This window comes from Anticarsia gemmatalis, chromosome 4 (assembly GCF_050436995.1).
Source record: "Anticarsia gemmatalis isolate Benzon Research Colony breed Stoneville strain chromosome 4, ilAntGemm2 primary, whole genome shotgun sequence".
Lineage (NCBI taxonomy): Eukaryota > Metazoa > Arthropoda > Insecta > Lepidoptera > Erebidae > Anticarsia > Anticarsia gemmatalis.
Genome location: NC_134748.1, coordinates 6938317 through 6961079, shown reverse-complemented (window position 1 = coordinate 6961079; position 22763 = coordinate 6938317). Strand labels below are relative to the sequence as shown.

Below are 22763 nucleotides of genomic sequence, written 5' to 3'. Positions count from 1 at the left end.
CCAGTTTATACAACAATAAATCCAGATGAAATGACCCAATTGTTTTGACCTCACCAATTAAAAAGTGTAAGGTAAATGATGGAGCGGCTGGCAGGCAGGCAGGGCGGGCGTGACGTCACGCGCGGGGACAGGCGGCGCTCCGGAAACGTTCGGGGACCGCGCACGCCGGCCGGTAGCGGAGTCCCGCGCTCCCTGGACCGGCGATACCGCTTATTGCGGCCGAGCGCGCCAATTGAAACGCGTGTCCGTTGCGCCAAATCGGGACGTGCCCTCTTCGACTTGTGAAATTTCGGACAACAAATTTTGAAATGTGCATCCACAAATAAATTATATTATTATAGTGTGTGCAACATGAATTGTTTTACGAATTTTATCGTGATTTTTTTATTTTTATTAAAATGTTTACGTGCTCAAGATAATAATGTGAAAGGTAAGTTTATCGGACAGAGTTTATGGGATTTATTATTTATTAGCTAATTGACATGCCTATATATTTAAGGTCCCCAGACAATTATACTATTTCATCCCAAACCTATCATTATAAAACTACTTTTATTTATTTTCGAATATAGATTTCAGGCAAAACTTGCTATAACTATAACAATTCATACAACTAGGCAGTTAATAAAAAAACTTAGGTATCTACTTACTTATTAACTTTAATTTATATCTAAATATCACGCTCACCACAATTCTCGACTTATCTCTTTATGTGCCATTGGCAGACTTCCATATACCTAGGTTCTGGTTTAGTTTCGCTAAATCAGAGCCGCGAAACTTAATTGCAACTACGTATCCGCCTGACTAACTTATTGGCTTTGACTGAGTTTTACGATAGACATTAATCATTAAGAAAAATATCTAATACCTTTAGAAAAACTGGAATACATTTCTGCATCTGCACATTTACCAAATCGTAATTAGGTATTGCACTTTTCTTAATTTCCTGTAATACTTAGTGTGATTTTTTTGGACTTACCCAGAGTCAGCTGGGCCTGGGCATAGCAAAGTAACTCATGATTTTTTGCTATCTAGCTGTGCTGTTGTTTGTAAACGCCGACGTAAAACGTATTCCTTGAATTAATGTATTTTACCACAAGCAACTCACACGATAGTAAGCGAAAATTTAAACTCTTAGATGAGTAGGCAAGCTGCTTTTGCTTTGCCTCCCTTATTGAGAAATCATAAAAATACCTATGAATGAATGAGAAGACTAGTAACCAGTAAGTACTTGTTATAGTTAACTGGTAATCTGAGTTAGGATACGGGATATGCGTGATAAGTTAGGGGACTTGTAGCATTCCTTTGACACCGGTGTGAATGATCTTGCAGAGGGTTCTCTAACTACCGTCGTACCTATTCACCAGTATGGGAGTATCATATTTAAATAAGTTTAGCTTATAAGTACCTAAGTTTAATTGTATGTAAGATATTTTTACGTACTTATTATTAAGCTCGAGCGGCCATTTAATTTAAAATTAGTCTTTACTTTGAATACTGCTTACTATGTTATCCACGAATATGTAACTACAGATAGTAATTTATTCCTAATCACCGTTATTACAACTAATCACATACTTATATCTTCTTAAATGAACAATTAACTAAGTATCACATTCATTTAAAAGCACATTAACTACTTTTTTAATGAAATCAGTGACTGCAGACATAGCAGCATTTACACGTACCTACCTACCTACTAACTTTATGACTCTAGGACCTATATCTAGCTAGTTAGTGTCCAGCTGTGTGACTAATCGTGTAATCTGGATAAACACATATTTAGATGACTGTATCGCTCCCCTCAAGGTCCAATTTTTAGCCGGGATAATGTCTGCATGTGCATCCACTACTACCGTCCAGTCACATTTCGTAGTAACTTAGGTGTGGATCAGTGGCGGACAACCCTGGCTGATGGGGCGACGACTTGTGCTTCTGATTCGTAAAAATTTATGCAAAGGCTCCCAGAATCGAAGGCCCTAAACTACAATAGTATCATAATGTAATTCAGTTTATTTGTTATTGAGCTTTTATTGCTCATTTTACTCGTTCTATACACCTGGGTTTTCCGCCCCGATCCTCGGACGGCCTTAGTCCAATACCTACCGGTGTGGATGCAACGATAACGATATAAGATACTTTCTATTCATTTTTTTTTATTTATTCTTACTTATGACATTTACAACACTAGTTAACAAGTAAGTTACAAAGCCATTTTAAGCCGTCACTTAGCCATGTGGTCGTTGTAGGCGTCAGGAAAGCTACATTGACCTCTAGTCATCAGAAAATCTCTACATTAATGAAAATTCCACTTATTTTCCCGAACCCTTCATAAATCATATGCAAGACATCTTAAAGTGTATATCTATATTGTCGTTGCTAGTTGAAGGCGTAGTGGGACAAAGCGTGGAGCTGCCCTGTAACGTGACTGCTGAGAAAGAATTCGATAAACTGAACATTGTCGCTTGGTACCGAAATGGGTCTGCAACGGCATTTTACAGGTAAGTTATTAAAAGACTACAATTTATAAAGATAGGCTATTAAAACGAAGAAAAATGTCTCACAAATTAGGATGAAACAATTATTTTGGAAAACGAAATAGGATATAATAAACAACTGCCTAATTTGTGCTCATGATTTATAGGGGATATTAAGCATTATGAAAAATATGAACTTTTTGTAAAGGCACCAAGTTCTGATCGAGTAGAAACTAGAATCGGTAAATCGAATGTCAATCACTCGATATCGTAGACTGACATTCAATATAGATCCATCTTTTACGAAGCCCCTGATATGAACTGAAACGGAATGGACTCGACCATACACGATGCAACAATTAGGATACTAAGCGATTTATCTACTTACATTTATTTATCCACTTAATTGAATAAATAAACAGTAGGTATGTTATCATTTTTCCTATAAGTATCTTATACAGCATTTCAATTGGAAAGCAATCATAATTCGATTAATTTCAGATAATTATGTCGATTATTCGTTTAGATAGGTACCTACCTACATAAAATACCTAATATGCCTGATATTGGATAAGTGTCCATTTTCCGGGCACAATTGCAAACTTTAAACAGCTACCGAGAGTCGAGAACCACCTATCGGGGAAACCCGATGACGTGATTAGAAATCGGGGTTTCTAGATCAGAAGTTATGCTTGTACCTAGTTATGTTAGACTGTCTAGGAATATAGGTATTAAGCCAACGACGTCGTTGGGACAGTGATAAGGGTGGTGGCACGGGGTGTGGGTTGGGTTCTATTTAGAGAATAAATACACAAATTATTGTTTTGGTCTGGTTGATTATACATTTGTAAATGTCGCCAGAGACATTAGACTAAGCCTCAGCTTCCCCACTTTTGAATACGTATCGCTTAATGTATAAATAATGTGTTTTATTTATACATTTGCTGACATTTTATCCATAAGACAGGTTACCCGATACTTCCCTATCCATAAGCCGTGAAACTGGCCTCTCAATCTAAAGTCCGTATTCATAGACTGGTTGGTATAAACTTAAACCACAGATTTAAAAGTTTATTTTAGTAATTATGTCGAAAAGAATCTTGAAATCGTGATAACAAGATTCATACGGACTGTAGATTTAGGGTCAGTTTAAGGCCAGTAATGTACGAAAATCTAGTTTTGTTGAATATAAAGAAGATTTGAACATGTATTTTGTATTAGCAGTCTGGACCTTCGTGGTGACAACGAGAGCACTACATCATCGGGTGGTCGGTACCGGCTGTTGAAGGCGGAGTCTGAAGACGAGGACAAACTGGAAATACTGTCCTTGCGGCCTTCTGATGCTGGCGTCTACTCCTGCCTCGCCGACTTCGCTTCTAGTCCCTCACATCGCACTTATGTTGAACTTGTAGTTATTGGTAAGTTTAGTGACATTTATAAAAGGTTACGTTTTCAGGATGCAGGTATAGGTGATATGTTTGTCTATAAAATGTGTCTAATGCCTTCATAGGTTGAAATAGTATGATGGACGAAGGAGGTAAACTTTTTTAAATATTGAAGATACAATAATAATGAATTGAAGGAAAATGTGCTTTAATAACTGCTGTCGAAGATTTTTGCTAAATACTCTAATAATACTATACTCCGTTGAAAAACATCGACTTTCCCTATTTTAATATAGATAGAGTATCTTATAACTTATGGATGATGGGTTATAATATACTAGCTGACCCGCGCAACTTCGCTTGCGTCACATAAGAGAGAATGGGTCAAATTTTTCCCCTTTTTTGTAACATTTTTCACTTGTACTCTGCTCCTATTGGAAGTAGCGTGATGATATATAGCCTATAACCTTCCTCGATAAATGGAATATCTAACAGTGAAAGAATTTTTCAAATCGGACCGGTAGTTCCTGAGATTAGCGCGTTCAAACAAACAAACAAACAAACAAACAAACAATCAAACAAACAAACAAACTCTTCAGCTTTATAATATTAGTATAGATTAAAGAACGAAAAATGTTCCTACTTATAGTGAGCGAATGCATTTTGTGGTAAACGATACAATTTACCGTAACGATGTGAACACCTTCATTCGTTGGTTCAACGTGGTGGCGTGTAATTGTAAAATTGCTCATGCAATACCTAACTATAGGATCAGCGCTGATGATTTATGTGTCAGATGAGGAAGTGACTCACGTTGCATCATCGTTTGAAGCATGAAAAATGTTTGCATTGGAAATTAAAACTAATCATCTGGAATACAACATTTACTGAAAGTATTCTACTTAGCATATATGCTACTTAAGCCACCATAAAATAAATGTTTTAAAATAACGATTAAATACTTAGTTATTAATAATATTGAGGTCATCCAGATTTGATTTATACTTAGTCAAATACATAGTACCCTATTCGCTATGCATAATGACAACTTGGCAATTATTCCACAAAGCACTTTTTTCTTTTACTCTTCCGAAGCGGGCAGGGAGTATTTGTATCTGTATTTAAAACCAACAAAGGGTATAACGAGTCAAACTAAAATTTACCTATCTGACAGAATAGCGGGCGGCTCCATTAATTGGTGCGCCGGCTAATGAGGAAGCTGACAACGCCGGAACAATTCGCTCCATTTATTAAACAATTGGCGACGTAAACATTACATTATGAATAGCATATTAATTACCTAGGTTACTGACTTTGTACTATTTTAGACATGCAGTAGATAAGCTCTATAACTAGAAATTACGAAAGTGTTGGTCGTAGAGCAAATTATTAGCCTGATTACAAACATTATCCTGTTAGATTAATCCCCGTTTAAAAAACTAGTAGAAATGATGTTCACGTGACAGCTTACCAACTTTCAAAATGTACAAAAAATTGATGATCAATCTTCGATACTTTTTGCACACTGAAATCGGCTACATACTTATCTACTACTAAACAGGTCATCTTGAATTATTGTTGAACACCGTTTTTAATTAATTGAGCCCCCACAGTTAATTAAGTACCTAATTTAAAACATGTTCGAAACCATATTTATCTCTTACTCACTTTATGTCCATTTCGATGTGAATAAAAATAACTAACCCCCGGTTTCTGAGGTGCATTTGGTAGTTTATCTATTCAATAGCGTTTAAACTCATACATTAAAAAAACGTACGTATTAAGAAACAAGGCGTCTACTTATGATTTGGGAGAGCGGAACAAGGGCTATACTTATTTGTATTCGATGTTGTAACATAGAGCCACCGCGTCACTTATGGGTTGTGCATGAGAATGGGACGCAAGTCGCGAAGGCCAGCGCGGGAGTGAACACCAGCCAGAACGTGGGACCCTACTACGTGGGAGACACTGTTCATCTCGCATGCGTCGCCTATGGAGGTAATGTGATCTTCCAGGTGACGTATTTATGCACTTATTGTTAGTACGTATAGTATGGAATCAGTTTTTTTTATTTATTTATTTATAATTATTTAAAAAATACAACTTCCGCAATAAGAATTGCTCTAATGTCGCGGAGACTTTTACAAACATATTCACACAAAGTACAACCAGACCCGAAACAACAATTTATGGGTCGCACAAATTTCGGTGTCGGAATCGAACTCACGAACTCCCAACGCAATAGAACGGCTCTTGTTAGCTAAACGCAAATGAAAAATCTCTAGTCTCTATATGTGCCTAATAAACGATGGTAAGTAAAATAACTAAGTATATGGGGAGTTTTAACAATCGTTTCCATAATCTCTGCTAATCTAAAAGGTAGTCTATTTTATTGAAACTCTTACCGCAGTACAATAGAAAGAACAATCGGAACCATTAATTATTCTAACCCTAAAGAAACCAGACGTTAAAACTATGTATGTACTTTCCTAATTGGTTTAACAATAATTAATTGTAAATGTTGTAGGCAAACCGTTAGCGTCGCTATCATGGTGGACGGAACAACGTTTTTTTAAGAACACGCTGACCCCACTGTCGGAACACCGCGTGCGCAGCGATCTTATGTACGGGCCCCTTCAAAGAGAGGACCATGGACGAGTTTTTACATGTTTCGCGAAGAACAACGAGAAAACTAATCCGCTGTCTATAGACGTCACTATAGACATGTATCGTAAGTAGATTGTATCCTACTGCCTAAATTTGAAATAGATTGCATTTCTATACTTTGATATTCATTTAATTACTGTTCTTTGTAGCTCACTTCGCCAAGACCAATTTTAAATGACTAAAGGTCTATTCACATTTGACAGGAGCCAGTCATCAGTCATTTTACTGTGGCGAGTTCCACTTGAATATCAATTGTAATTACAGTACCGCCAGACTTAGTATCGTTGCGCAGCGAGGGTCCGGAGTCCGGCAGCAGCGTGGGGCGGGTGCGGGCGGGCGAAGCGCTGTCCCTGCAGTGTCGCGTGCTGGGCGCGCGCCCACTCCCGCCCATCGCGTGGCGCCTCGACGACTATCAGCTGCTCAACTTGGAGCAGAAAATTACTGTGAGTGACAGCCTGACACTACTGACGTGCCGATGCTTATTCAATTAATCACAATCGCTCCTATTCATTGCGAGTGTGACTGTATTGCACTTGCACGGCATGACGTCCGTTTCAATCGACGATTAGTGAATGCATATCTAACTCTATTCGAATTATTAGAGTAGAATAATTACTTAATATTTGATTGTAATTCGATAATTTCAAATCCCGTTAAAACTATTTTCGTACCGTGAAGGCGTCAGCTTTTTGTTTTGGATTAAAGTTACGCCATGTAAAACGATAGAAAATGTTTTTAAAATGTCGATATATGTACCAAAACTCTATAATAACTTAATTTAGATGGAGCCAACCCAACGGCTAGTAGTAAGCGAGATTCAACTGACAATAGACCGACATCACGACGAGTCACACATAACTTGCTGTGCTCCGGCGCATCAGAGGAACAGCGAACGTTTCGTGTGCGCACAGCCGTTACCTCTAACTGTTCTATGTGAGTATAACACCATATTAAACCCATATTAGCAAACCACAAAAAATACAGTAAAAACCTCGTGTAAAGTATATATCCAACAATAAGCAGCTTTAAAAAATGTAGGTAAGAAAGCAATTTTTTTCAAAATTTAACTTTAGAGTGAGAGCAATCACTTTCGTTTCGAACAAAAAAGTTCGGATCCAAAAAACCGTCTCTCAATGCTTTTTTTACAAATCACTTATGGTATGAATATGAACTTAATTAGTGTTCTACTTTTACTTCTAATCTAGATATTAGTTTTGAAAAAGCACCCTTTTACTTGTTGAAAAAAATTACACGTGGATTAATTTGCTTCTTGGTTCCATTTAGATACACCGGTGCTGGAAATAGTGACGGAGAATGACGTAGACAACAACACTTTGGTCGTCGTAAAAGGCTCAAATGTGTCGCTAGCGTGCAACTATCAAGCTAATCCCTCTGTTTATGAACTGTTTTGGTTCCACAAGGTAAGTTGTGTCAATATTTAGGCACTAGTCTCATTACCTCGCAAGAGTTATGAATCAACAAAATCCAATTTGGAATTAATGTACCTTCTTATGAGTTGCGAATAATCTTTGGCGAAGTTATTCTAGACTACGTTCTCTGCTAAATGTAAAAAAAGGGTCGGTTCATATCTGACGGAACATACATACGTCAACAGATGATGCGTCGCGTCGTCGCGAAGCCCATAGGTATTAATTAAACTACGCCCGACGCATCTTCCGTCAGAATATGGAACCGGCTCTTAGGTACTATTACATTTTACTCTCTATTAACATTACTAAAACCTCAAAGTTAATGTATTCTTTCGTACTTATTTAAAATTTACGTTTTCTTTCTAGGAAGACATGATATTAAACCCTGAGAAAGGCAAAAAGGATACAATACAGCCGGTGTTGGAACTGAAGAACGTGTCAGAAGACGACGCTGGCGATTATGTGTGTGTAGCGACTAATAACGAAGGCAGCACGTACAGCGAGCCTATTGTTATCGACGTTACCTGTAAGTAATAAGTGATTAACCACTAGTTTAAGTTGAATAAACTATTCTGCTGAAATAAACTATTTAAAAATGAGGATTGAGCCTGTGATCCGGCCTTTTCGACTTTTCTATTAATACTTATTCAAATTTACAGCCGAGAACAACAGATTCAGTAGGTGCGAAAGTATTTTACCAAATATTTATGAGACATTGCACGACTTTTTTATATGTTGAATGTGTTCTTAAAATCGTACTATCACTTTGATAGCAGTCTATTAATACAATGACTTGTAACTTAATGTAACAAATGGAAATAATGTTTATCAGTGAATAATTCATCTATAATTGCAGATCCACCATATTGCGAAGATACAAATATAGTAGAATACGGTGTAGGTCAGAATGAAGCCATGAACATAACTTGCAACGTGAAGGCGAATCCGGCCGTGACGTCGTATCGATGGGTGCTGGTCGACGAGGCGGTCAACATCACCACACTACGCAACCACCCACACAATATCATAGAAACTGAGGACCCGGTGCTCCTGTTCGAAAGACCTAATGGAACTGCTTATAGTAAGTCACTAAATAGTATACTAGCCGACCCGCGCAATTTCGCTTGCGTTACATAAGAGAGAATGGGTCATAATTATCCCCGTTTTTGTAACATTTTTTACTGGTGCTCTGCTCCTATTCGCCGTAGCGTGATGCTATATAGCCTGCAGCCTTCCTCGATAAATAAGCTATCGAATACTGAAATAATTTTTCAAATCGGACCAGTAGTTCCTGAGATTAGCGCATTCAAACAAACAAACAAGCTCTTCAGCTTTATAATATTAGTATAGATAAAGAACGTCGATCAAATCCAACTGCATTAAGGGCTGTTTTCAATGCCTATCCATTGTTTACTTACTTAAAATAAACATTATCTATCAGGTTATCATTATATAGTTTTCTATAACTCATTCATGGATCTCAATCATTACCGAAATCAGTCGATGATAGATTAGTTTGATGTAACAATCTAGGATTCGAGCGAACTATCTGTAATCTTTGATAAAACATTGAAAATGACCGAAAATACCTATACTTACAAGCATTTTTAACCACTTCCTTAAATTAGCTATTCATTAACATGTATGTATTGTCACAGATACCATATTTTGTTGGGGACAAAACGACGTGCCTACGGAAAAAGCTGCCCACACGCCTTGCACATTTTTAGTGACTGATGAAACCGTACCTCGACCGCCTACAGACTGCCAAGCGAAGAAAAACACTGAGAATGATATTATAATTACATGCGAGAAAGGACACGATGGAGGAATGCCGCAGGTAAACAAAAATAATATCAATTTAAGTCAATTTAAAGAAAATTTTCAATGAACAATATAATCTAACATTACAATTTTCTTTTAGAAATTTAAATTCATCGTAAAACCAGTAAATACGGACGACCAACTGGTTTCAATTATTAGTTTAGAACCGAAGTTTATGATCCAAGAGCCAAGTATAGAAAATTACAAGTTCCTGATTATAGCTTTCAACGATAAAGGCGAGAGCCAGAATGTCGAGATCAATAAAGATAGCATCATTGATGAGGCGACTGGTAAGTACTCATATTTATTATGTTACAGTTTCATTACTTCTATTTTGCAGTCTTTAGACTTAGATAGGAAGATAGGTGCATACTTTATAACATCTTAAGAAATAGCTGCACTTGCGAGAGAACTCATCGTTAATATTAGATACGAAGAAACGTAAACAGTTTTATATGACAATCTAGCATTTTCTAGTCATTCAACTTATTCCTAGACTGAATTATCTAAGAAACAATTCAAAGTCAAGGTTACTAGTATAAGAAATGACGAAATGAATGATTATTATTATCTTTATTAGTGCCAGAGGTGGCAGGCAGCACTGTACAGAATATCACGACATTGGCGCTGGCTTTGTGTGGCGGCGTGGCGTTAGTGGCGCTGGCGGCGTGCGGGCTGGTGCTGTGTACTTACGAGCGAGCCTCGCGCCTCGACCTGCCGAGAGACCTCAGTGATCCACCACTCTGTGCATACAACACTGAAGGTACCAGCACCGATTACTTTTATACACTTTCTTCTTCTCGTCGCCGCAACACTACTTCTATCTTTATGTACACATAGTTGAATATAAAAATACCGAGTTTAGATCGACCAAAGAGCATATTTATAATATTACTCATATTTTATGCTAACTTTCAGAATCCAACTGTGAAACATATCACGACAGCGACGAGGGCAGCGAGTGCAATGTAAGAAGAACAGAATCGTTTAGAAGAGCCGTATCGCGTCATCCTTCGAAAAACTTCGACGTGAGACGTACGAGTTCGTTTCACTCGGCGCGGTATATGAACGACATGGCTGAACAAGAGAGTTACAACAAATCACATGACATCGCACGACATACTAACTGTAGAGTACATTCACTCCAAAATATACACAGAAAGAGGGACATGGACGCTCTGTGCGACCACCTCGTGTTACATCTACCTCCAGAGACAAACTACAATGTCTCGCGGCCGGTAAGACTCGTTACCTAAACTCACAATTAACATCGAATAAAATCCCACCATTCCAATTTTAGAATCTTTCCACTTTCAGATGAATACGTTCTACACCATGCCAAGAAAAATGCGACATAAGCTGGCCAAGGAGCTCAGCGATGAGACTTCAGAAATAACACAAACATCAGACGGGTTTTCTTTGCCGCCACCGCCCGACGAATTCGGCACCTACCGGGCGGGAACTAGGATAAAGGACATGCCGACTAAATCTACACCAACTTATACAACTATCATAAGAAAGAATTCTACTGGAAGAGAGCCAACAAAACAGCAATATAATAATGTTATATCACCCATGAATACTGTAGGGATCCCCACTATCAGTGGCAGTCAGCACCCTGGAGTGTATTCATACCCAGACGACGATCACCACGGACAGGTAACTACCAATCCGTTCGACGAAGACTCTTCGTAATTCATTAATCATTAATATTCATTTTTATTAATTTTAAAGGACACGCTGAGTACCACCGGCGTCTATCAACCCTATTTCACCCCTAGGGAATCTGGATTGTAAATACTAAATAGTAATAATTTATAATACAAAGTAAATTTTAGATCTCATGATTCATTTCACAATCTCCACTTCATGATCATTATTGTAGATAGACTCAAGCCACTTACGATGTGTCTGTGCCTTTTCTTCTGACGGGAAATATTGTCGGTACGATAGCTAGTGTGGATCACAGCTGCATGATTATTTATTTGATTTTCTTACTTTGTTTTACAGTATTATTTAATATACTTAATTCACAAAATATGTTTGTTTTGTTAGTGTAGTGTATAAGAGGTACAAATAATTATAAAAGCCATGTTTGTTCTTGAATCATAATTTATTTACAAAAATAGAAACCATTTTCATAGTGCCTTTTAGATGCATAATCATCGTTATTTTTTTATAATTATGCACAATGATTCAACTTATTTGTACATTTGACATAATTTTATGAGAAGAATGTTCGTACGTCACTGCCACTCCATAAGGTTATGTTAACAAGCAATATTTTTATGTTATTATCAATTAATTGTATGAGTTTTTGAATGTCTAGTGATTTATGAAAATATAATATTTTTTTCAGTCAACCTGCATTTTCTAAATATCTTAATTAAATGTAATATTATCGTAACAAAATTTTGTTTACCATTCTAAATAGATAAATATATTATTTTGTAATGAATATTATTAAAACAGATTTAATAATACCGGAAAATTTGATTTATGCATTTACAAAGACCTATCCTTTACACGTTTCCTAAGTTCCGCCACAATCGTACAAGTAAATATAGAGCGAGAGCAGACTAAGTTCTCCCAGTATAAGCTCCGTTATGTAATCAGCACACATATTTCGTGGTTCGATACGACACTTTTAAACTAATGCTACTACAACTAGGTTTAGTCCATACGATCTAGATGCGCCTGCGCCACTGACAAACGTTCGATGAGACGTTGGGTGTTCGGCCGCGCCTGGGAACAAACCTCAGTATAAATAAATACGGTTCGGAATTAATTGAACAGATACCTATCAAGAATTCAAGACCCTCTGTGTGTGACATATGGGAACGTAACGTACCTGCAGCGCGGAGAGCGCGGTCTCGTGCAGGTCCTTGCAGCGCGTGAGAGCACGGCGGCGCGCGGCGGGCGGCAGCGGCGCTAGCTCGGCGCGCGCCGCTTCCAGCAGCAGCGCGGCTCCGCGGCACACGTGGCTCTCGTCGCCGCAGCCCAGCCACACGCGCTCGTGCACGCTCACCAACCTATAGACGTATACCGTTTTCATTCACAATCATGAAGATCACTTTTTTAAACAAAAACGCGAGTATTTGTTGCCTTTGTTTGCATTTATTGTCAATTTGTCAAGATACGACGAGTTTCAGCTAAGTGTCTATAGATACGTACTTAATGTAGATGTCCAGCACTTGCTCGAGCGAGACGCCGATATTCAGTATCGTTCTAAACACCATGCCTTGATCCGCCTGTAGTTTGCAGCTCATAATTTCTAGTTGACGAACGATGAAATCTAAAAATTAAGTATGAATTAGACAATATAATTACTACATAATAACACAAGTAGAATTGTACTAATATACGTACATAACGGGAAACAGTGACCCGTATTGACGTATTCCCGGCCGAGCGTCGTGAGTTTACTCAGCACGGACGCTAGCTTCTCGTCGGGAGTGGGCAGGCTGCGGGCGGCCGCCTCCGCCTCGGCCAGGATATTGCTCCAGATGTTCTCGACGAGCAGCGCGTCGTTGAGGCCGGAGCACTGCACGATCGCCAGCTTGCACTCCCACAGGTTGTACCGATCGGCATACTCTTCGTAAAGCTGACAATACAAAAGTAACGATGGAATAAGGAACCTTCAGGATCACGAGCGTAGGAAGGCACAGGAGAGTAAAGGCATACCTGCGTGATCTCGAGCAGCTCGTCGTCGAGGCGCTGCATGTGGTGCGGGTGCGGCTGCAGCGCGCGGGGCAGCGCGGCGGCGGCGGCGCGGACCGCGGCCTGCACGCGCGCCACCTCGGCGGCCTCCTCCAGGCGCCGCAGCAGCTCGGCGCCGCCCGCGCCGCCCGCGCCCGCGCCGCGCACGCACACCACGCCCGCCGACAGCCACGACATGCGCTGCGACAGCGTCGCGCCCGACCTGACGTTTACGATCACAATCATAACTGTTCGGCAAGAAACGGCATAGACGTGGACAATAGAAAATTAATGAAATTTACTTTGATATTTATACCTGTTATAAGAGTTACGATTTAGCATTTTCAAAGAAACGAAGATGACATAACGACTACCGTCTTTTTGTCGTCGTCACTCACCCGGGCCTAGTGGCGAGTCCTTCGAGTACGTTAGCGGCCGCGAGATGGTCTCCGCTCTTCTCTAGAACCTTCCACAATAAGTCCATCAAATGTAAGGCTGCAGATGGTGCGGCAGAACGAGCGGCTGCTTGTAGGTAAGTACGCAGCGACGTCGGAGGTGCCGTGCCCAGCGACAGCAACTCTGCGAATAAAACCATAGATTATAGACATGAGATTAAAAACTAATTATGATTTCTGATCTTCAAAACTACAAATGTATAATAATATACCTGATCCCAATTGTTTGGACACCAACCACTCGTATACTGCGACATGAAGTAGTTCGTCATTTCGAGACAAACATTCCCATACTAGTTTTCTTCCCTGCATTACGAGACATAAAACAATAAATGTAAAACGATATCAGCTTCTCACAGAAGAATCATAAAGTGTATGCCATAAAATAGCACATATCAAGGCGAATGATGATCACTTAAAGTTAGATGATGAAAAATGCACTATCGAAAGTTCTTACGTGGTAGTTAGCGTCTGCTGGCGAAATGGTGAGCAATGAGTCGGGCGCGGGCTGGGAGCGCAGTGGAGACGGCTCGCTCGTGGACGCCTCCGCGCTGCGCTCGTACAAGCGCTCCAGTGCCGAGCACACCTCGCGGTAGATCTCCATTCTAAACAACATTGTTACTTTAGAAAGGTCACGATTGCCGTAGTAGTACCGCATACGTAGTGTGGTAACTCAATATTGTCCTGTAAGATCTCGATATCACTTGCTTTCTGTCTGGTCAGTATCGACATTAGAAGAAAATAATAACCAATTCTAATTATAAACACTGTTACTTATTCGAAATGTGGTTTTACGTTTGTGAAAGGCACTTACTTTATTGCAAACAACGTAGCCATATTTTGGTAATAATAACAAATCATTCTTATGCAGTTCTCTCTTTCATTCTTACCTTCTATAATAAATAAAATGTCCCTCCCTGTCCTGCGAGGGCTGGTCGCTCTTGTAGTAATGTACGGCTTTGTCCTGCGGGTCCAGTTTGGCGGCGCACGCTACACACAACTCAACCACGCCGGTGTAGAAGCCAGCCGATACTAGCTTAGAACATACTAGTGGAAGATTCACGTTTGGTGCTACATCCTAGGAGAAAAATAAAGTCCCTTTAAAATTCGATCAACAGAAACGACACACTTGGATAGACTATTTACATAACAGTAGCCTTGTACAGAAGGTTCGCGGCTAGCTGAAATGTACAAAATTCATAATTTAAATCATCAGTGACCTGCAGGCTTATTGAGGTGTGTGTATGGTAGTGTATGTTCGATCCAGCTACTTTATTTTTGGAATACACAGTAATATTTCATAATAATATGGTACAGATAAATCGTGCGTACCATAGCTCTCTAATAATTTGTCGGATTACTGTGAATAAAAGAAAATGTTCCCTAATTTTTATCTTTTAATCCACCTGGTAGATTGTGAAAACTATTAAACACATTTTTTTTTTTATTTGTGGAAACATTTCTATTGTATAATGTATAATTTTTTACAGGTACACTTACTTTACATAACTTCAAAGCATGTTGAAGCATTTCCTCTCTCTCAGCTGGGTTCTTCTGTTGTTTAGCGAATATTAACAACTCGTTAGCCTGAAACATAAATACAGAATTAACATAGAACACAGATACAATTACACATCTACAAAATTGATTAATTATTACCTTAGAACAAGTAGCATCTTCTTGCTTATAAAGTGTGGGGCAAAGTTGTCTGAGCTTCTGAGAAATACCGTCAACAGACGCATTGTCCCGCAAATAGCCAGCGACTAGAGAACCTAATAGTAAACACGCTACTTCTTGCCCACCCACCAATAGCTCTCTGAAAAAACACCCAGTAAATTAGCCTTTAAAACAAAAGAGAATAGGAAAATGTATGTAAAACCTGTTACACTCTCAACAGCGTTTAGTCAATGAAAATAGTAAAATTACTACTGTATATTAACTGCAAAAGTAATTTAAAATACCTGCGTATTATTTGTTGATAATAGGGACAGTCAAATAGACATTTTCATATTTTGTTGTTGACTATGGCGACAATGAAATGACAATTAATCTATACTGACCTAAAGCTGGCGGCTTTTAAGGCATTCTGCTGCTCGGGCGGAAGACTAGCAGCTATCACATGGAACTGGTGCTCACACAACACTTTCCATAAACTTAACATTTCTATTGCCATTGCTGTAAAGAAATAGGTTTGTTATAAACTCACTCTTATGATGTCACATAGTTAGAATTTTTATTACGTATACGTTCGTAATATGCCCGAATTTCGAGCACGTGTACGTAAGAATATGTATAGACAACGAATTCACGTACGGAGTTGTACGAAAACTACTAAAATCTCTATTTACTTTACGCATATTTATATTATGAGTGCAGAATGTAGCAGTGGCGAAGGCTCCATATAACTCGATTCCTACCGGCTTCCCTTTCTGGACAGACTTAATATTAGTGTTAAATTAATAGTTTACTATTGCCAAATAATACACAATTAATAAATAATCACCAATATTTAAAACGTAATCTTTAACTAGAATCAATAATCTAATCGAAATAGTACGAAAACACCTACCCTTTAAAAATTACGCTCCGCTAAAAACGCAACGTGAAGTAATAATAATGAAATAAGCCGGAGGCGTTGATCGGGAATCGCGTACAATAAAAACTATGGCGGCGATGTCGCTTACGACCTTTTGGATCGCGCTTCGCACCGCGCTGCATAGTGGCGAGCAAGCCGGAGGAAGAGCGGGTTGCCTCGCGCTACAGCGCTCGCGCCGCGACAGACACATGATCTTACGCATGTTTCTGTCGCGTCGCGAGCCGCGTGCAAGAGCGAGATGGCGAAATATAAGCTAAGCATCCTGCATAAGTATGAGTCGAACATTCTTATTCTTCACCAGTTTGACATTAGGTTATGTTTGTTTACAGTTTACGTCTTTCGCGCGCTCTTTAACAAATTAGGATATTTGTGTTTATTACAACATTATTCCTTCGTAAATGTGTTTGTTAATGTATCAGTGTATTAGACAGTAATTGTTTTGCATGTATCCATTGGAATACATATTCATTTTGTCAGATTTTAAGGTTAAACTTTCTATAAAAGTGTTTTGCGTTTTCAGTAATGTTTTTGGTATTTTATTGTTGATAAATTAATTCTAAATTGAATTCTGAATTGCATTCTAGTATAATATGTTATTAAACAACCAGTTCGAGACAATCATCAATCATTTGAAATACGTTATCAAAATATGTGCTGTTGTGTTACCTACGTGTTACTACTGAAGTCAGAGTAACTACCTAAATACAAAACAAGCATGATTAGGTAGCATGGTAAGTACCTATGTATTATTAGACTGTAGAGAGAGATATAAGAGACTGTAGTTGAATGTAGATAATACTCTCTTATTGTTATTATGCAGTAATACGCCATTTTTACGTCGGCATTCTTACGATGTCCATATGTAGGTACTATACCTAGACAATGACTTATAGCTCCGGCTTGCCTTATATAAATATTGACCCTTCGCCACTGGAATGTAGTACTTACTAATAAACAGTTTTAAAGCTTGCAATGAGGCATGTTCTTCGGAATGTGGTGGCGCGAGGGTGCGTTGCATGAAAGCAGCCACGCGATGTAGCTTCTGAACTATGTATGCGCAGTCCTCGCCCGTTACTTTGCTACTCATCTGGACAAAAATAATTGATTGGTTAACATCGTATTATTAGATACACTAATTTATATGAATTTTAATTTTAAGATACTTACAAACTCCTTGTTATCCGGCGTTTGAGACATAGTAACACACTTCAAACTCCAAATAGGAGACAGGATCCTACCAATGTAAATATAAAGTCCATTATGCTTTGCACTGTATTCTACTGGCATGGCGAAGTTCGGGTCTCTTTGTTGTTGAGTCACGTTGCCAACAAACGAGGATTGGTTGAAGGCTGTAGGACTCATCATGCTCTGATGGAAAGGTGACTGCGGCATCATAGATTGATTTGGCGAGCCGGCGAATGACTGATTCTGGCCTCCCATCTGATAGGATTGGTTCAATTTCCCTTGCTGTATTTGACCTTGAGGGCCTCTCATTGACATAGGTGTAGACATTTGGCGTGGAGAAAATTTCGGAGAAGCTGTAACAGGATAGTTAATTAATGTTACATTATGTTAAGTATGACAAGATTTATACAATATTAAAGCAAAATAAGTCTGTTTGGATTTTACAAAGCGGCTTTTTTTGCTCTCTGCCTACGCCACTGGGAAAAAGACATGACTTTAAGCATATCTGTAGGTTAAGTATTATATTAATGGCGACATAAAGTTGTAATTATATTTACCAATTGAAGAGGGTACTTGAGATTGCTGCTGATTGAACATAGGAGCGGGAGCGACTTGGTTCCCGTAGAGGAAGAAAGCGCGCGTTGCCCACTCACTGATGGATAAATCACCACTGGTGATGTCTTCACATGCTAAGTAGAGGGCACAAGCACACGCTTGGTCGACGCTGTACAGCTGAAAAAACGAAAATAAAGAAGTTTATTGAGGTTTTCTTTCACTTTACGCTGAATAGATCGCGTACGTCGGTCGAGCTGTACCGTATTCCATAGAGCATTGTGAATATACATACGCTCGTCCGACGTACACTATAGACGTCAGCGTAGGAAGAAAGCAAGCTTTCGAAAATATAATAATACATCATAATTGTTAACGTACCTGGAAGAAGTCTTTAACAGGATGAGCATCAGGTCCACGACAGTCACGCAGTAAAGATCGCAATAGATCGGGTGCTGCTCCTGCTTCTACGACACAAGCGCCAGCCCCCGTCACTACCGCCCAACGCGACACACTCCAGACTTCTGTAACGAAAAATCATTAGATATTCGACCGTTGATCACTACAGATTTCGCCAGATTTATATTGTAAGATAAGCCGTATTACTTGACCAAATGAACAGTTATTTTTATTTCATAAAGCTTTTGTGTTGATAGTAGTAGGACGGTAGCTTGCATATGCAAACAAGCAATTTGTTGTTTTCCATGCTCGTCAACCAATTTTTAAAGATCAGAAGGCCTCAAGCATGAATTTACTTATGGAGCTAAAACGAATGGAGCTCAAACATTTGTGTTACCTTTCTTGGAGAGCAGCGCCTGCGACAGGTGGCGCGCGTGGCCGGCGGGCAGCGCGGTGAGCGCCCAGGCCGGCCCGTCCAGCGCCAGCAGCGTGTGCGCCTCGCTGAAGGCGGCGCCCGCCAGCACGCGCGACAGGCACCACAGCGTCTCCGCCTCGCCGCCGCCCGCCGAGCACACCATCACCAGCGAACCTGCACCACAAACACGAACTTTTACACGAATTTATCTCTTAAATATAACAGTTTTGTTACCCATGAGAGGTGAGAGGATGTTTTTGACTATAATAAGCTATGATCCGGACAACGGACATTACTGAATTACGCATAAATAAAATTACAAAATAAATTTCATTACATTTGGACTATTGTGGCTGTGGTTAGGTAAACAAAAATTATACAAGAAATATTTTGCAAACATACCATTCTCATATACAGCACTGTGAACTTGTTTGGGCCTTAGTACTGAGGAGTTAGGCGTGAATCCCGGCGGCAATCTCACGTGCAGTAGTGTGAGGTACTGCGGACGCTGCGGACCACCTTGATTCGCACTGTAATCATAATGTGAGCTTTAAAACTGTGGAACAAAATAGAATCAGTTGATCAAAGAGCAGAATTGGAGCTAGTGATTAAATTGAATTTTGAAAATCATTTTTTAAATCATTGTAAGCAAGATATTTATCAATCAATCCTGAGGTGGACTAGCCCATAATGCCTCATCTCACTAAGCATTTAACAATTAAAGACCATTACAATACCAAACAAGATCTACAAGTATTACTCCAATTTCGGAAGTATTTGTTTTAAATTAAACTACAATATACTCACTCTCCACTCCCAGTAGTAAAATACAAACGGGCACCAGTTTGTGTGACGGCAACTAGATTCAAGTGATCTGACTCAGCTTCATCCACTGCTGATATTGCTATCACTGGCTTGAAGTTACTGGGTTCTAATGTTCTAAAATAGGAAATAAAAGACCATATTATATATAACTACACATGCAAAACATTTGCTAAACAATGAAAACTTATATAATAAATGTGATAGTTGTGTCAATTGGTCAATGATTCATAAACCTCTGTACAGATTTTGATGAAATTCGGTACACATACAGCCCATACATACCATAAATAACTTTTTAAGGACTTTTCACTTGCAAGGATTTTGTTATGCATGACCAAATCATGGGCAGAAGCTTATTATTTATAAAATGAAACTTACTTTACAATGTCAACAGCCGATGAAACAATTTTCCCTTGTGTAAATCTCACAACCCTGCTCAACCCTTCACCATCGGTGCCTAAATCAAACACTTCTATGCACCCCTTCTCACTCAAAGTGTAGAGGATGTGTCTTGAGTTATCTACTTCAATCTTAACTATAGGGTCCTCGTCATACAAGGCCGCACTCAGGAATGAAGGCACAAGGAATGATAGAGTGCTTGTTGAATGGTTCACCTTCTTACAATGTTTGCCGAACCAACCTAATTGAGCCTGAAAAACATAAGATTACATTGAGTAATAATTATTTTATCTTAACATCATTTCAATAACTTCCTCAAAATTAACAAATGAGGCTATTTGTTTATCATTTTGACCTTTTGACAGAATGTAGAAAAGGTTAGTCCAGATTTACTGATATGTAGATGTAAATAAGATGTCACAGGCCTTCTATTATATTAAAAAACTAACTAGTAAATACTATTATAAAGCAATATAATATAAGAGAAAGAATATTGTAGGGTACCTGATATGTGATTTCATATAAGCATCCATCTTTGCCACCCATGAAGATCCTACCATTAGCTGTGGCTTTCACACACATCATAGATATACCATCAGTTGGCAGTACAAACACTGGCTCCGGAACTAAGTGTATCTCTTGAAATTCTCCTGAACCATCACTTTTACTTGAGAAGGTTACTCCTGCAATAAATTATTTACATTTAAGTACAGTAGCTGATAGACATTCATAGCTTATGTAAGTGGTAGAGATTGTTCTATGGTTAAATCACAAGTGTGAAGTGAAGTGCCATTCACAGAGCATTTATCTCCACATATATTATTTGCCTCAGATATATGAGATACATGCCTATTAGATACATGCATAGTATCAAGCCTGTTGTACCAGAAGTGTAAGCAAAAGGGTAAGAAACACATCCACATTCCACAAATAAGAATGTTAGTTTCATGTAATAAGAGGAAATGTGTATAGGAATGGCTTAAATATAATTTAAAACAAAGAGAAAGAGTTAGTAAAAAGCTTGAGAGACTTACCTAAAACTACTATTTCAACTGTGGTTGTTAAAACTAATAAATATTTAACAAAATTCTGGAATACTCCTGCCTTTGGCTTGACTAAGCCCACAGACACTATTGTTTCTCCTAAGCCATCAAAGTAGGCCACATCACTGCCATGTTCAAAGGCCCAGACATAAATGTTGCTATCTATTGCAAGCCAAACTCTGCTGATTTCTGGAAAGACTCCCATTAGACAATGACACTGCATATCTGATTATAATTATTAGGAAAATTATTTAGTATAACAAGTATAGAAGTGACAAAGTATCACCAATGAATAAATATGTCCAAACAAATTGATTGATGCTGAAAATGTCAAATCCTAAGATTTGAGTGTTGTGAAAAATTTCAAGATTCATGTCCACTAACTTAAAAATCAATGAGAGTTTAATAGGAATCCTTGAGAATCTAAATGATTATGTAAATCAACTATTTACCTAACCAGTACAATATAGGTATGAAGAAAGAAAATAAATGAATAAATCTATATGTATTAGCAAAGGATACGGGCAAAATGTTCCATAATTTCAGGTGGAAGTGGAACTTTATTTAATATCTTCAATTGCGACAAGTTGGGGTGATTCACCAGCGCCGCTAGGTTTCTGTAATCTCCTGCATTCAAACCACTGCATGTTGGACTTCTCAAAGTTGCTATTCCAGTTATCTATAAAGTCAAACAATAGTCCATTACAAACAGTAACAAATGACTAAATGGTTCCGGTAAGCACGTAGTTTTTAACAATACAAAGATGTAGGTGGTGCAATAAATATTTTAACAAACCTCCAAAAACGAAGGGCGCGAATTATCGGCGGTAATATACTGGTCTAATGTGCAACCAGCCAACTCCAAATGTTCCAATTGCATTTTGGTGCCGTCTACTGGACGAGTAGTGTCAATACTATTATTTACTACACTTGGCATCTAAAAACAGCATTATAAAACAATACACATTTTGTCACAAAGTTTGGACTAGCTTAGTATGATTTTTCATAACATTTTTTAGGTTAGTTACATGTCAAAGTGACGTTCAAATACCTTTTAGTTCTGTCATTAATAATTATTTGTAGAAAACCAATGAAATCAATTTATAAATATTGGTTTAAAATTATAAAAATTACAAGTTCAGAAGTACATATTCAATCTCAGAGTAAACACAATAACAAAATAAAAGATAGATTCAAAGGTGCACGACGGTTACTGTAAACAATACTGCCAACATACGAAATTGAAACGTTCCGAAATCTAATAATAAATCGTAGACTAAATATAAAAAAAGTATTGGGCTACTTAAGCTTCCATGAACTAGATTACTTGTTTATTTAATGGATGCGATTAATTAAGTATAGTCAGTAATTAGTCTTACGGATATCACATGGTGATAAGTAACAAATTTTTT

At 38.5% G+C, this 22763-nt stretch overlaps 2 protein-coding genes across 5 annotated transcripts; one reads left to right on the top strand and one right to left on the bottom strand.

The window, feature by feature from the left end:
- Positions 1–54: 54 nt before the first annotated feature.
- Positions 55–12266, top strand: LOC142972358 (synaptogenesis protein syg-2-like). 4 transcript variants are annotated; one of them, XM_076113410.1, is made up of 16 exons: positions 60–430; positions 2384–2501; positions 3699–3895; positions 5723–5860; positions 6390–6593; positions 6794–6972; positions 7312–7462; positions 7814–7950; positions 8326–8485; positions 8816–9040; positions 9618–9799; positions 9884–10073; positions 10364–10546; positions 10702–11021; positions 11101–11442; positions 11518–12266. In XM_076113410.1, the coding sequence occupies exons 1-16, from the start codon at positions 352–354 to the stop codon at positions 11578–11580; spliced, it is 2868 nt and encodes a 955-aa protein (XP_075969525.1). In that variant the 5' UTR covers positions 60–351; the 3' UTR covers positions 11581–12266. The 4 variants fall into 4 exon arrangements, with proteins under 4 accessions (XP_075969528.1, XP_075969525.1, XP_075969526.1 ...); XM_076113411.1 differs by having other exon boundaries at positions 64–430; positions 3702–3895; XM_076113413.1 differs by lacking the exon at positions 11518–12266 and having other exon boundaries at positions 55–430; positions 11084–11214.
- Positions 11902–22576, bottom strand: Nup154 (nuclear pore complex protein Nup154). Its single transcript, XM_076113409.1, has 25 exons — positions 22403–22576; positions 22148–22288; positions 21874–22030; positions 21343–21576; positions 20813–20991; positions 20288–20559; positions 19892–20023; positions 19487–19614; positions 19067–19258; positions 18652–18794; positions 18276–18450; positions 17701–18071; positions 17482–17620; positions 15998–16112; positions 15597–15753; positions 15438–15524; positions 14828–15015; positions 14395–14542; positions 14150–14243; positions 13881–14061; positions 13468–13705; positions 13153–13387; positions 12958–13078; positions 12635–12815; positions 11902–12528 (listed from the first exon to the last, which is right to left on the bottom strand). The coding sequence occupies exons 2-25, from the start codon at positions 22286–22288 to the stop codon at positions 12457–12459; spliced, it is 4080 nt and encodes a 1359-aa protein (XP_075969524.1). The 5' UTR covers positions 22403–22576; the 3' UTR covers positions 11902–12456.
- Positions 22577–22763: the final 187 nt, after the last annotated feature.

Coding starts and splice junctions, on each gene's coding strand:
- LOC142972358 (XM_076113410.1), top strand. CDS start 352: ATGAATTGTTTTACGAATTTTATCGTGATTTTTTTATTTTTATTAAAA. Junction 6,594..6,793: donor CGTCACTATAGACATGTATC/GTAAGTAGATTG, acceptor TTGTAATTACAG/TACCGCCAGACTTAGTATCG. Junction 6,973..7,311: donor ACTTGGAGCAGAAAATTACT/GTGAGTGACAGC, acceptor AACTTAATTTAG/ATGGAGCCAACCCAACGGCT.
- Nup154 (XM_076113409.1), bottom strand. CDS start 22,288: ATGCCAAGTGTAGTAAATAATAGTATTGACACTACTCGTCCAGTAGAC. Junction 18,795..19,066: donor GGCGCTGCTCTCCAAGAAAG/GTAACACAAATG, acceptor TTTTCGTTACAG/AAGTCTGGAGTGTGTCGCGT. Junction 14,244..14,394: donor CAGCAGACGCTAACTACCAC/GTAAGAACTTTC, acceptor CTCGTAATGCAG/GGAAGAAAACTAGTATGGGA.